Consider the following 14,647-nt stretch of genomic DNA (forward strand, 5'->3'; position numbering starts at 1 on the left):
GATGGGATGCTGTTCAGAGCGTCAATGTGGATTTGATGGCCCTTCCACACTACAATTCTATGGTTGAATTCTTAAAGCATACTTTTAAGCAAATCTAGCATTTAAAACATTTAATGCTCATTTGCTGTGCTATAAACAGTTGACTCAGACAACACCTATAAATTAGCAGCAGCTGCATTTATCTGTTGACAGAAAACATGCAGGATTTTTCCTCCCTCAGTGGAAGATGATCCCAAAGTGCCTTCTCCAATGGATTTAAATCCACCAGAAATATTCATTTTGAACTTTTGAGTGACAGCTATCTATTGGTTTAAAAGGCAATTCTAAAAATTCTTTTGTGGATTCTTTTGCTGTTCACCCATATTTTCAAAATCTTCACTCAACAACTCAGTCATGAGATTAAAACACCACCATTTTGCAATATTTTAATAAGCTCTCTAGATACAGCATACATACTGCAAAGGCACATTCACAAAAATCCTTATTATTTTCTGCACAGAGATTTGGAAAAGAATTTTATTAAAAATTGTTTGCATAAAAATATGACTTGTCTGAAGCAGCAGGAGACAGATCTCAAATCTGTTGGAAACCACAAATGTTAGATCTACCAGGATTCATATTATAGAGAGGGCACTTGGGAATTCCAAATCCAATTTTCTAGGAAGGGGAGACAAGGAAACGCAAATATTCAAAGCCAAACTCCTGGAGCAGGGGAGCAGAGAGATTCATTTGCAAAATCTGTTCCATTCTGACATTTGAGTGTTGCCAATCAAGTATAAGTTTAGGATGTACATGCATGATAGCCAATCAATCATCGCCATTTGGAGACATAATTGAATTTTTGTAAAAAGCAAGGTCCTCAACTTCTCTTGGGTCCATTGATAAGGTATGAATAAAGAGCAAAAACCACCTCCCTCTCGCCAGCTGGGTTTCTAACGAATGAAAATTAAGGTTTTTTTTCCACAATATTGGTGTATGGTGTATAAAGAAATACATTTTTCAAGATGGCAATGGGACGATGGTGATGGGATGTAGAATAGACTCCGGTCCATTAAAGTGCAGTACCAGGCTCTGTGCAGACCCAAAGAAAACCAGTACTTGTACGGTAATTCTGCTTCCTGAGTAAAGGTACTCAGTTCATGTGAAAAATTAACTACAGTGTCACATTCATCAAGGTAAGATGGTTTTAAAGGTCAAACGTTTTAAGTTTTTTTGTCAAAGTAGGTGAATGTCCTTCTAATTTGTATATTGGTGAAAACAAAATTTTCACATGCAGCATCCAAATGTCAGAAGTAATTCCATATTATGTTTGTAGAAAACGTGGCCATAAGCAAAGAGATTGAGTGACTGTACATGCAACCAAAGTCATAGAATTGGAGGTAGGATCAAAATTGTAATATAATTAATTGCACCATTAATGTAACAAGACTATCCTGTTTTCACTGTCTCATTCCTAAAATGCTCAAGGAAAGAATGCCTGTGCTATTTTATCCACCAGTGCAACACTGAACAAATAAAACTTGATTAAAAAAAGGGGAGGCAGAGAATCAACCCCAGTCAGCACTCAAGTAATCCTTCTAGTCCTACAGCAACACTGGAGAAACAGGCAGTTTTAGGCCTGAGATTTCTAAAAACAATCACAATAAAGCACCCATTGTTTTACACTTTGGCTAGAAAAAACCCTGAAATGATTCATGTTTAACTAACCGGGAGATATGGCATAGTGGCTATATCACTGTACTTGTACAGCAGAGGCCAAAGATAATACTTTGGGACACAAGGTCCCACCTTGACAGCTGGTAGAATTTAAATTTGTTTAGTTAAAAATAATTGGAATATAACGCCAGCTCACCAATTGCAATCATAATCAATTGTCATAAGAAAATAAAATCTGATTCACTAATATCTTTTAGAAAAGAAAATCAATCATCTTTATCCAGTCTAGCCCACAACAATGTACAAGTAGTTCTTTCATAACGCGACGGTTGCATTCTTGTGCAACCTGCATGATAGAAAAATCATGCTTTAGAAACAGCACTTAAAATCGCACTACGGCCAACATGTTTTAGAAACAATGTCCCCAATTAGTCAATAACATTACAGCAAATTCGCATTAATGAAATGCACATTAAAGCAGAACGATCTGTAGTTGACTTTTAATTGCCCTTTGAATTAGTCTAATTAGTTAGCCAGTTCAAGGGCAATTAGGGAGGAGCAAAAATGCTGGCCTTTCCAGTGATTTCCAAATTCCATAAAATACACATGTATGGAATAATTATTTTGTACAAGTCAAATAGAATACTCAGCTTCAAATTCACTATGTATGTATGCCCTAAATAATTTTAAGGCTGAAGCATCACAGATCTAGAGTAAGGCAAACATATATTAGAATGGAATCGGTTTACACAGACCTAAAACATATGGAAGGAGTCACAAGAAATCCCACAAAATCCATATACTTTCCAGTGACCCAGTCAGCTGTAGATGGCCTCTGCTATACCATACAGTTTTAAATAATAGAGGTCCAAATAAACAAATGTCAAACATCATTTACACATTCTCATTCTGTTTTCTTTGCATGAAAAGTGGCAAGTTTGGCAGGAAGCTAAAATTTGCAGGTTGGTTGTACTGAAGTCAGAGTGGGATAATTTTCCAGTACAAAATCAAACTTTTGGGCTTTATATAATGCTAACTAACACTTCCAAATACGTAAACCTGCACACATGGCTTTTTCCAAACCCAACAACTCTCATAATGCCCACCTATTCATACTTAAAAATGAGAAACAGTGGTACAAAACATAGGTAGAAAATTACAAAATATTACCTACTTATTTTTGTGCTTTTCTTCTTTTTTGCAAAATTAAAACCATTTGAAATGTTTAATCAATTTCATCATAATATAGTTTGAATGAGGGACCAAATTTACAAGTTCACTCTGCAAGACAAGGGGTCAAGTGGAGACAATCATATTAATTTACTTAATCCAGTGGCGGCATCACTCCATAGCAGTAAGCTTTTTGTGAACCTATGCTGCAGGTTATATTCTTCTATATAAATTTCAAATGTTGACTTTCAGAAATGAAAATTAAATAAAAAGCAAACACAGCAATGGGAACTGTGCACGTATGCAATATTAAAAAGGCCCCATGATTGTTTACACAATTGAGAAAACCCTGTTGAATGTAATTTATAATCACAGTGACCAGAAACATTAAAGTATGCAGAGGTCTGGCATGATGTCGGTTTTGGTTTCTCAAAGTACATCAGCTCTTTTATCCCGGACTTTGCTTCTTGCCTTGGTCCTTGCTTTAAAGGCCGCAGAGTTGTACAAATGCTGTTTCAGGAAAAGATGGAAATCAACAAATTACTCTTACAAATATATAAAATAAAAATTGTGATAGGAATAATCCATTGGGTTTTAAAAACAAAACACCTTAATTGGCAACCTCTTGCTAGATGCTTCTGAAAAATAGCATCTTGTAGAGCACTTCCTCAGTAAATTAGACCAGCGCACTTTTAAAAGGATTAGTTTCAGATATTTTGAATCAACCTGCTGAGATGCATTATGACCTCTGAAGCCGGTGGGATTTGAAACTAAGTCAGTTCCAACAAGCTAGTAAGCAGAACAAAAACATATAATATATATATAAAAACAGGCTCACAAAAGCAATTTACGCCCAAAAAGGTCTGTTATGGCCCAATCATTATAGAGAGATTCAAGAAACAAGACATAAGCAAATAATTCAAACTGCACCCTAATTATTATACATCCTGTAAATTGGATGCATAGAATAATTTACTGAAGACGTAACACTCAAATTGCTGAACAATGACTGCACTGGAGGGATCTCCACACAAGGAGGAAAAGAATAGAGGAAGGACAATTGTAAAGTCATGCCATAGTTCTCAGATGCAGTTTCTAGTCAATTACAGAATAATTTTATATTTGAATTGAATTTCAAGTGTGTTAGGCTACCTAGTCAATTTGCTGATCAAAATTCTGCCTGAAAGTAGTTCTAAATCACAGTGGATCCATTTTCAAGAGATAGGAATCAGCCATGCCAGCTTTGCAACTGGAGTTAGAGGGAAATGGAAAAGATACGCAAATAGCTTAAACATTTCAAATCAGATATGATGAGTAAAATGTATGGGTCACATTATATTTAAATATCTAGGGAGACATCCAAACTTACCTTTTCAAATCTTGAAATTTTATTTGCCCTGATAGCAGCAGCATCTAGCATTAGAGGTGGACCCAGTTCAAAGATGTCCCGCAGCAATTCGTTATGCTTCAGAAACGAAATGTTAAATGAAGTTGAATGATGAGTCGAAGGCATATTTTGACATGTTCTTAAAATTATAAAGTTAGTGCATTTTCTTAACATGGCATGTATAGAGCATCTTACATATAATGAGTAGTACAATTTTGTATATTTAGCAGTTTACAAGCTTCAAGATAGCCTGAGAACACCAGTTGGGAGCCAAACCAATTACTCCATTCAAAAAATAAAGATCAAAAAACAATGTTTTTAATTTTATTAAAGGGATAGGAAGACAAGACAAAACCTATATGATTTCTCATCACTCAGTAGAGCCCTCTTGTTCCCCATAACTAAAAAAGCTCCTCAACTATGACTGCTTACAATGGTCTGAGCAGCCAGTTTAACAGCACCAGTTTGAGGCCTTCGAAAAAATTTCTGAACACAGTATCAAGTCTAACTAGCAACAAGTTCTCCCTATAATGTCTGAATGATATAGCCCTGAACCAGACAGTCAAAAGGTCCTAAATGGAACCAGGTCTGTGTGAAGATCAAATTAACTGGCCTGTGTCTATGGCAGCCATTAGGATTATTATTAGAAGGGAAGGAAAACAGTGAGCTCCTGCTTATGATTCCATATTAGAATCTACATATGTTCGTGTCAAATACACATTCCAATAGCTAGTGATCATATCAAGTAATTCCAACCAAATCAGCTTCACTTAATTTATTTATCATTTCCCCCTTCTTTACCTGCAGGTGGTGCCTGATACCAGATCCAAGAATCTCCTTGAAGGCATCATAGACTCTTCTTTTAACCCAACTATCTATGCAAAGGCACTCAATCCCAAACTTGATTGTTTCCTCTGGACACTCTTCATCCTGCAAAGAAACAGAAATTTGTCATTGAGAAATTACTTCTGATTCCACATTGAAGCATGCGATGCTGCTCCTTTAACAAGGTTATGTTATCCATGGCTTTTGATTCAGAGAGGTTGTAAAAGACACATGCTCTGAAAAGTCGAATTTTGAAGGGTCTTAGGACCAATTTGATTATAGCTAACCGATACTGCCTCAGACAAAAGGCTTTTATGTTTTAAAAAAAAAACACACACTTGTACAATCAAAGGGGAGTGGCCAGTTCTTCCAGCTTAGCTTTGCTCTGGTTTGATTTGGTTTTTGGGTATGCTGGCTATTGACTGAAAGCAGTCAGGCAGTTGAAAAAGCCGCTGGATCCAAAGAAGCAGACCCAGACTGAACCCCCTCTCTCTATGACTGTAGGAACTCCTGTTCTCCCCTGTACGAACTGGACCTTGATTTTACCTTTTGTGCCAAGAGATGTTTATGGGGATTGTTGCAAGTACTTGGAACAGCATCATTAAATTGGGATGATATTGGGTTTTCGGATAGGTTAAATTATTCTGTACTCTGTTCTCTTTAGTTTGGCTTTCATTCAGTAATCTTGTAAATTAATTCTGTTTATTTAAAACTAGGTGGTTTGACCAACTGCACCCCGTGGAATATGTGTTACACCTGCTTAAAACAACTAGCAAAGTTAGAGTCTGGGCTATTTTCTTGAAATGTTTTGAGAGGGTCTGGCCTGGTCCATAATGAGCACAATCAATGCAACACATGGATTACATTTACATCTGTATAGCTGTCCTACCTTTCTACAAATCTCTGACAACTTCCCTCTTAAGAGTAGTAATAGCCAAAATACTTTTTCTAAAATAAAAAAACCACTTGGGATAAATTCTATTGCTGATAGATCACCAAGAAACAAGTTCAGAGTTGCTTTATGTTTACAATTAATTATTTAAAGTCCTTGAAAGTACATTGCATCGTGTCTTCAGTGCAAAAGAGCTCAACATATCTGCAGAAAGCAAAATCGATCTCCAATTATTTAGCAGTGTTTAATAACAAGTTCTAACATCTACTAGAGTTCAGAATTCAAAATTTAGCTTATGTAGTATGGAAGCCACTTCAGTGAATACACAATGTTAGAACTCACTTTCTGGCATCTGTTATCCAATTTGGGCGAGTAATAATGTCAATCAGTAATGTTTGCATGCAATTAGTCCTTAAAAAAAACTCACTAGCAATGGAAAGTTCCAGGTCTTTCCAAGTGGCTACACAGCTCAGTCAGGAGTTTTTCCAATCTTATCTTTTCCAGCAAATATTTTATTAGCAAATAAATCTCTAGTTAGCTATGCATTTGGTAAGCGATAGCACCAAGAAACACACCAGCTTACACAAGTAATTTATGTGAATAGAACTGAATAAGCAGGCATCCAAATTCATGAAGAGCGGAGGATAATTCTTTATGTTCCTAAAGGCAGGGGAACTACACTATAGGACCCTCCTATTATCAATTCAGACAGAAAACAGTTAGAACTGAAATTTATACAGTAAAAATCAGTTTGTGGTAACGATTAATTCATCGATGCAAATTCATGCAGTCAAGTTCAAAGAGGCCACTGCAGATCAATCAAATGCAATCAAACACGTTCACACTACACCCCCTTTGTCTCACTGCCTTCATGGTCTTCTCTCGTCACCCAAAACTCCTGACATATGGAAAGATTAATAATTTACAGCACAGGAAGTGGCCACTTGGCACACCATATCCATGTAGGTCAAAAAATAGCTAATCACACCTTCCAGCTCAGGGCCGGTAGCCTTATAGGTTACAGAAGTCAAGTGTATACCCAATAATTTTTTTTCAAATGTGAAGTTTGTGTCTCAAAACTGAGATCCAGATCTCCACCAGTTTCAGAGGGAAATCATTACTCAACACCCTCCTCCAGTCAATTTACTATTTACTCTATCAAAGAATCCCTAGTGTGGAACCAGGCGATTCAGCCCATTGAGTTCACACTAACCCACAGCATCTCACCCAGACCTATTCCCCTACTCTATCCCTATAACTGAATTTTCCCATGGCTAATCCACCTCGCACAACCAGTACAACCCATGGACAAAACCAACGTCACCTACTAACTTCCATGCAAGAAACACTACGTCGGACAAACAGTAAGAAAGTTAGCCACCAAGGTAAATGAACACCAGCTAGCCACAAAAAGACACAACCCTCTCTCCCTCGTAGCCCTACACATGGAGGAACAAAAACACCAATTCGACTGGGACAACACAGCTATCCTGGGACAGGCTAAGCAAAGACCTGCCAGAGAATTCTTAGAGGCCTGGCACTCCAACCACAACACCATAAATAAACACATAGATCTAGATACCATCTATCAACCCCTCAGAAAACGAACAGGAAATGACATCACCACAAACCCCAGGAACCCCGACCAGGAGAAAGATATAAATAGAAAGCAGGAGACAATAGCTTCGTTTCACTTGGAGGTCGCCACTGATGATGCTACCTAGCCAGGTAATGAAATGTCTGGATATCAATCCTACAGCTCAGCGAGCAAAGCTACACCCTAAACATCCATGGATACTATGAGCAATTTAGCTTGGCCAACTGACCTAATCTGTACATTGGTGAACTGTGGGAGGAAATCCAAGCAGACACTGGGAGAATGAGCAAACTCCACACAGACTCATTCAAGATGGAATGAACCTGGGTCTCGGACGCTGTGAGGCAGTAGTGCTAATCAATGAGCCACTCTACTGCCCTAGTTCCATAGTTCTGTAGCCTTTTAAGCATGTTATTTTTCTTAAAAGTTATCTTCTGAAACTTGGGAGGGTTCAGGAAACATTTACAAGGATGTTGCGAATATTGTAGGATTTGAACTATAGGGACAGGCTGAACAGACTGGGGCTATTTTCCCTCGAGTGTCAGGTGCTGAGGGTGACCTTATAGAATCATGAGGGGCATGGATAGGGTAAATAGACAAGGTCTTTTCCCTGGGGTAGGAAAGTCCCAAACTAGAGGGCGTGGGGAAGAGGGGAAAGATTTAAAAAGGGACCGGAGGACCAACATTTTCACACAGAGGGTGGTGCGCATATGGATTGAGCTGCCAGAGGAAGTGGTGGAGACTGGTACAATTACAACATTTAAAAGGCATCTGGGTGTATTACGAATAGGAAGGGTTTAGAGGGATATGGGCCAAATGCTGACAAACGAGACTAGATTAATTTAGGATATCTGGTCAGCATGAGTGAGTTGGACTGAAGGATCTGTTCTATGCTGTAAATCTCTATGACTCTGTTTAAGTTCCATAGAAAACAAGTGCTCATATTCTTTCCACCTCAGGCACATTCTCACTTTACCACTTGCCAAGGCTACTAGATATTTCTAAGAATACTTTATACAAAACACATGTGGTGTGCACGTACGGTCAGAAATGGCCTATTCCTGGCATTTTAGAATTTATTAATGGGTTACATGGATAAAGCTGAATCATAGCGAGTTTACAAGAGCCACAATGAGTTAAAAAACTAGTTAATATCTTGATGGATGGACAAATGTTAACTGACAAAAAAAATTCCTTAAATTATGCTAAGGTATCTTTAACATCTACCAAAATAGAATCCTAGTTAAATACTTCAACTTGTGTGTTGGCACTCCTAACTATGGAAAGCTCATTCAGTTCTGGTCCACATTTCTATCTAGTGCTCTGGACAACTGGAAGCTCATTTGCAGCACCTAACTTAGCATTAATTTGCATTCTTATAACTGTTTTCTGGAATCTCCATGTCTCTTTTCCTGGTGCTGTCCCTTAAGCAAGCTCAAGCCTCCTATGGACTGAAAGGAGGCCATGTGTGAAGAATAGAACAGTGTGGTGGTAGCATGGTATATTTGGATTACAAGTATGAATTTCACTTGAGTCCAGAATCTTCGAAAAGGCAATACCATGTTGCACCCTGGGCTGAATCATAACCTATCTGCTTTTGGGAGTGAAGTTAAATGGTTAAAAAAAAATCCAAAAATCTGAAACAGGAACTCAAGCCACTGATTTTCTGTCTCAATGGAGGTGGTACAAAGAATGGGCAACCAAAGTGCACAGGAAGGTGGTTTGGTAATTTAGCAATTTAGCTGTTGTAAAATGAGAAGACAGACATCTCATTAAGAGATATTATATTTTCAAATTCATCTCCACTCCAACTATTTAGGCGTTAAGAAAACTAGCAGGTAAATGAGCTAAAACGGCTGAATCTATAAAGTGCTTTTACAACACTGCTGGCAATTTGGGAAGGACAATTTTTTGGGGAAACTCATTCCTCCAGATATCCTAGTGGCAAAATAACACCTATACAGAAAATGCATCCAGACTAAAAGAGGTTCTGCTTTGCACATAATACATTTAATATATTAAGGCATCAGTGGACTTTAAAAAAAAAAATTGGAATGACATAGAATTTTCTTTAAAACTTTACTGTACAAAGCCATACATCACTAATTCCTACCCACGAAATATCAATGAAGCTTCAACTCTGTCTCCAATTTAACCTAATGAAAACATCAGCCTAATCAAGATAGATCAAGTTTTGAAAGTCAATAAATCCAAGCATTTACAATTTTGCATGAATAGTTTACTTTGATCTATTGGTCTCCTCCTCGTTGGTTAGAAAGCACAATACCCATCTTTCTGTGGGTGGTAATTTGAACAAAACCTACCTCAATGAAATGCAAGACATCTCGGAAAATGGAACGCTGTTTTCGTCGGTCATTTTTTGCTCTGTGTTTGTTACTGTCGGTTGCCAAGCCCTTCAGCTTTTCACAAAGTTGATCAGTCCCTTCGTACAAAAAGTCCTTTGAAAATAAAACCCCAAGAAAACAAAAATTAATGTACAACATTGGAATGGCTAATTCATTGAATTACGTACGCGAAGCCAGCATTAGACCATACAGAATATCTGTGTTTCCAAAGACTCAAATAGAAATAATCATAAACCCAATTGATAATTTATACTTTGTTGCACTGCAGATTTTCTTTTGATATTCAAACCTCAGTACAACCTAGAAGGGTCTCAATAAATTCTGGTGAAAAGAGTAAACCCTCATTCATTATGAATTCCATGAAATGAGGTCTAAGAAAACTGTTTTTTAAACACAAGATTCCCGTGCACCAAATTCGATATGTATCGGTGGGACAAACATGCCATCTGGTTCATTCACCCACAATATTAAATCATGAAGTCAATTGCTTGTAACCAGTCATGACAAAATTTTGTTTGCGAGTTTTGAGAAGATTTGTAGCTCAGGCTGAAGTTCTGTATGTAGGCTTGCTCGCTGAGCTAGAAGGTTTGTTTTTAGATGTTGTTTCATCACCATACTAGGTAACATCATCAGTGAGCCTCCAGATGAAGCATTGGTGGCCTGGCTCGCGTTCTATTTACGTGTTTAGGTTTCCTTAGGTTGGTGATGCCATTTCCTGTTCTTTTTCCTAAGGGGTGGTAAATGAAATTCAAGTCAATGTGCTTCTAGGAATTCTCGTATGTGTCTGTTTGGCTTGTCCTCGGATGGATGTGTTGCCCAGTCAAAGTGATGCCCTTCATCATCTGTACGTAAGGATACTAGTGACAGTGGGTCATGTCTTTTTGTGGCTAGTTGATGTTTATGTATCCTGGTGGCTAGTTTTCTGCCTGTTTGTCCAATGTAGTGTTTGTTACAGTTCTTGCAAGGCATTTTGTAAATGATATTGGTTTTGCTTGTTAAGAAAGAAAATAAATTAAAAAGTAGAAGATAAGCACAGAGTCAACTCAATTAAATACTCAATGCAAACACTACTTCAACTTCCCCAAGGGGCAGGTTTGTCAATCTAAGTTACACCATGAGGGGCAAAAAAGTAGACAGAAAAAGCTCATGAACGTTTGAATATTTAACACATTTAATACATAAATAGTACAACAACAATTTCATGAAGTATAATTTCTTTGCAGGAATACAGACAACACAAAGACCTCCTTACTTGATCAATCTTGCGTGCCAATTCAAACAGAAGCGCTATAGCTTCCCCAGCTGCTATTCGCAAGGTCACACTATCACTGCACAGGAGACCAGGTAACTTGGGCAGATGACTGGAAAGTATAGGTAAAAATTGGTTACTATAATATTTCTGACAGAGCAAAACGACAAGGTTATATTAAATGCAATGAAATTTGATTTTCTTGACATGATACAATTAACCTGAGCCACAATAAACTGTGCGCTTGGAGTAACAGGGCGTAAGTCGAGACTCTCTATCCCCCAATAGGATGCTGTTCTAACTTTAGCTGTCTCACGTATTTGAAGTTACAAAGTTGTATATCTTCCCATGTTTCTCTTTAGGCAAGTGGAGAGTAAAGGCCATTTACCCTTAGCATTTATCACATACTTGTTAATGGCCAGCTGTATTGCTGCATTTGTACAGGTGTGGAAGTGGGCTTCTGTCTACATAGTTAAAAAGTAACAAGCTGTCTAGCTACTACAGAAAGCACACATGATAGGATTGCAAAAAAGAAACAACAAACTGAACAGTTCAGTGGCTGTACCATTAGTTGACTGGATCCTTTCCTAATGTAAAACATGCATGAAAAATTCAGGTTCTATCAAGGGGCAGAACTTTTAATTACCTTTGGTTTATTAACCAAAGGAGGAGCTTGGTGTCAGGGATGAGAGTGCAAAGGGAAAAAGCTTCATTTACACTGAAGTTCCTTCCTCATAGAATAACATATGAAAGGGTGATTCATTCTCTGAGGAATTTAAGGGATGCACAAGACTTGTTCATTTGTTTTATATTTTTCCAAAAACAGCTCTTCCTAATGTCATCACATTTACAGAAGTATTGATGATCAATTTACTACCATACATGAGTAAAAATATGAATATGCATACAGGCAACAGACCTATATCAGTGATCATTCACACTTACTTTTCTAAGAGCTTCTGAATTTTGGAGGTTGGACAGATAGTAACCAGTAAGGACCAGGACTGGAGAGCATTGTAGTGAAGAACTTGAGTCTGAGAATTGTGGGAGGGAACTAATCCATCTCCCTTTATATATGAAGCACTGAAGACACTCTCCAAACAGGCCAGGCAAGATGCAAGATCCTGAAATAAATATATAAATTTGTATACATAAGAAATAGTAAGAAACAAACAAGGAGACTCATGAAACACATTGGAAGTGTGTTGTGTCCATTTCCTGACGTTAATGCGTAAACGGTCTATCAAGAGGAGGAATTCTGGTTTAGGAAGGAGTAATTTCATTATAAAAGTTTCTGCTTTTAACTCCCCAAAGCTTAGTTTGTAAATATGATTATTCAACACTTTTCATATTTTGATCACCATCTAGTTCCAGATTCCCAAGATTTAAAGTGAAAATCAGCTGAAGATCACTGACAATTCTGAACAATCTCAACAGCTGAATTTCAGTGTTAGCTATCCGTGGAGATAGTAAAAATCCACAAATAGAACACTCGATGATTAGGTGCAGTTTTGAACGAATCTTTATTACAGATCGGAATATTCATGAATCACTCCTTCAGGTTATTACTAGCAACTTACCTAAACCACTAAATCAACCAAATAGTGATTCAATTCAGCATCTCAAATGGTGAAACCCAAATTCCTGAAATAGGATTATATAGGAATAATAAATAGGGGCAAATATCATTTACATGGTGGTTCAACAGAAATTAAATGTCTCATGTTGCATATAGTAACTACTAATGCTCTTCAGCATCTAACTGGTTATTAAGTCACGTTCAACTAACCAGGATTGATGCAAGATACATTTTTCATGAATCAAACCACAGCATTAGATGCAGCAGTCAGACAATCACAGACAGTTCACAAAACTAGAATCAACTGTTAACTGGATCAGATTATCTAATGTCTTATACCAAAAAAATCAAATAATTCTCTCCCAGGAAAGTCAGTTGTCATGTACCTGCTAGCAGATGTTTTCATAAACTACTTTAAGCCATTTAAGTAAAAAAACCTGTACATTTAAAGTTATAAAATTACAAAATTTTAACTAATCTGAGTCAGTTAGCTCAGATGACTGGACAGCTCATTTGCAATGCAGAGTGAGCCAATATTGCAGGTTCAATTCCTGCACTTGCTGAAATTAGTGTGAAGATCCTGCCTTCTCAACCTCACACTTTGCTGCAGATATGGTGACTTGCAAATTGAACACCACTTGTCATCTCTCTCTAATGAGCGAGGATCCTTAAGGTCCCTTGTGACTATGATGACTTTATAATCAAAGTACAAAAGAATGATGCTGCTGCCATTGCATTTATAGTGAAATCAACTTAAAAGGCTGGAGAAACAGGCAAAATAATAACAGAAAAAGGAAATAGCAGATATGTTAAGCAAATATACTTTATCTTCAAATCAGAAGGAACAAAGCACATAAAGGAAATAGTGAATATCCAAGAGAAAATTAGATTCTAGAACTTCAAGAAAGTACTGGGACTAGACGCCGACATCTCTCACACACCCAACGGCTTACATCCTGGGTGCACTGACTGTGAAATTTCAAATGGTCTTTGATTCTAGTGACACTGCTATTCGTGGAAAACAGAAATGACAGACCAGTTGCAGCCTTACATTAACCATCAGCAAAAGGCTGGAATTCAAGAAGCAATTTAATTAGAAAATCATAATGTAATTAAGCACAACCAACATGTTGTGTGAAAGGAAATTGGATTTGACAAATCTACTGGACATCTTCAAAGAAATAACAAGCAGGATAGAAGCCAGGGAAATAGTAGATATATATATTTGGATTTCTGAAAGCCTTTGATAACATGCCAAATAAGACAAAGCTTGTTGGGTTAGAAGTAATGCAATACAATGTGGATCATGGATTGCTTCAAAAGCAAAAAAACAGGAATAAACAGACAAAGATGGCAGGCTGTTACTAGTTGGTCGGATAAACATTAGCAGTGAGACTTCAGTTAAGTTCATTGAGCAGGACAGCAGATACATGGGTGCAGCACATGCCAGTTTTGCTTTGACCCAGTCTCCATCCTGATTTGGAAATATGTCACCGTTCCTTCAGCATTGCTGGGTCAAAGTCCTGGAACTCCTTCTCTAACAATACCACGGATGCACCTGCACCAAATGGACTGCAGCAGTTTAAAGGTGGCAGCTCATCATCGTTTTCACAAGGGCAACTAGGGATGGGTAATAAATGCTTGCCCAGCCAATGATTCCAACACTCCATGAATGAATAACAAAGAAAACAAGTTTTTTTTATCTGTATTAGTTACCAATTGAATGAACCAAGTGTATCCAGGTTTTCTGATGATAAAAAAGTAGCTTCGAAAGCAAGCTATGAGAACATAATGAAGTCTGTGAAGGGACAGAGACAGTTTAAGTGAATGGGCAAGGTGGCAGCAAATGAATGTGTTAAGACATGCAACGTTATTTACATAAGATTTTTTTCTTTTAATGCCAATGACTAAGTTGTGGACATCACT

At 37.5% G+C, this 14,647-nt stretch overlaps 1 protein-coding gene across 2 annotated transcripts in view; it reads right to left on the reverse strand.

Annotated features, from left to right (window-relative positions):
• Positions 1 to 405: 405 nt before the first annotated feature.
• The window catches only part of LOC122558865 (interferon-related developmental regulator 2-like), a 40,709-nt gene continuing 26,467 nt past the window's right edge, over positions 406 to 14,647 (reverse strand). For both annotated transcript variants that reach the window (XM_043707726.1, XM_043707727.1), the window contains 6 exons: positions 12,088 to 12,266; positions 11,146 to 11,254; positions 9,852 to 9,986; positions 5,015 to 5,143; positions 4,196 to 4,291; positions 406 to 3,336 (listed from right to left, as the gene is read on the reverse strand). In XM_043707726.1, coding sequence (XP_043563661.1) covers positions 3,256 to 3,336; positions 4,196 to 4,291; positions 5,015 to 5,143; positions 9,852 to 9,986; positions 11,146 to 11,254; positions 12,088 to 12,266 — 729 coding nt within the window. In that variant the 3' untranslated portion in view covers positions 406 to 3,255. The remainder of the gene's footprint in view (positions 3,337 to 4,195; positions 4,292 to 5,014; positions 5,144 to 9,851; positions 9,987 to 11,145; positions 11,255 to 12,087; positions 12,267 to 14,647) is intronic.

This window comes from Chiloscyllium plagiosum, chromosome 18 (assembly GCF_004010195.1).
Source record: "Chiloscyllium plagiosum isolate BGI_BamShark_2017 chromosome 18, ASM401019v2, whole genome shotgun sequence".
Taxonomy (NCBI): domain Eukaryota; kingdom Metazoa; phylum Chordata; class Chondrichthyes; order Orectolobiformes; family Hemiscylliidae; genus Chiloscyllium; species Chiloscyllium plagiosum.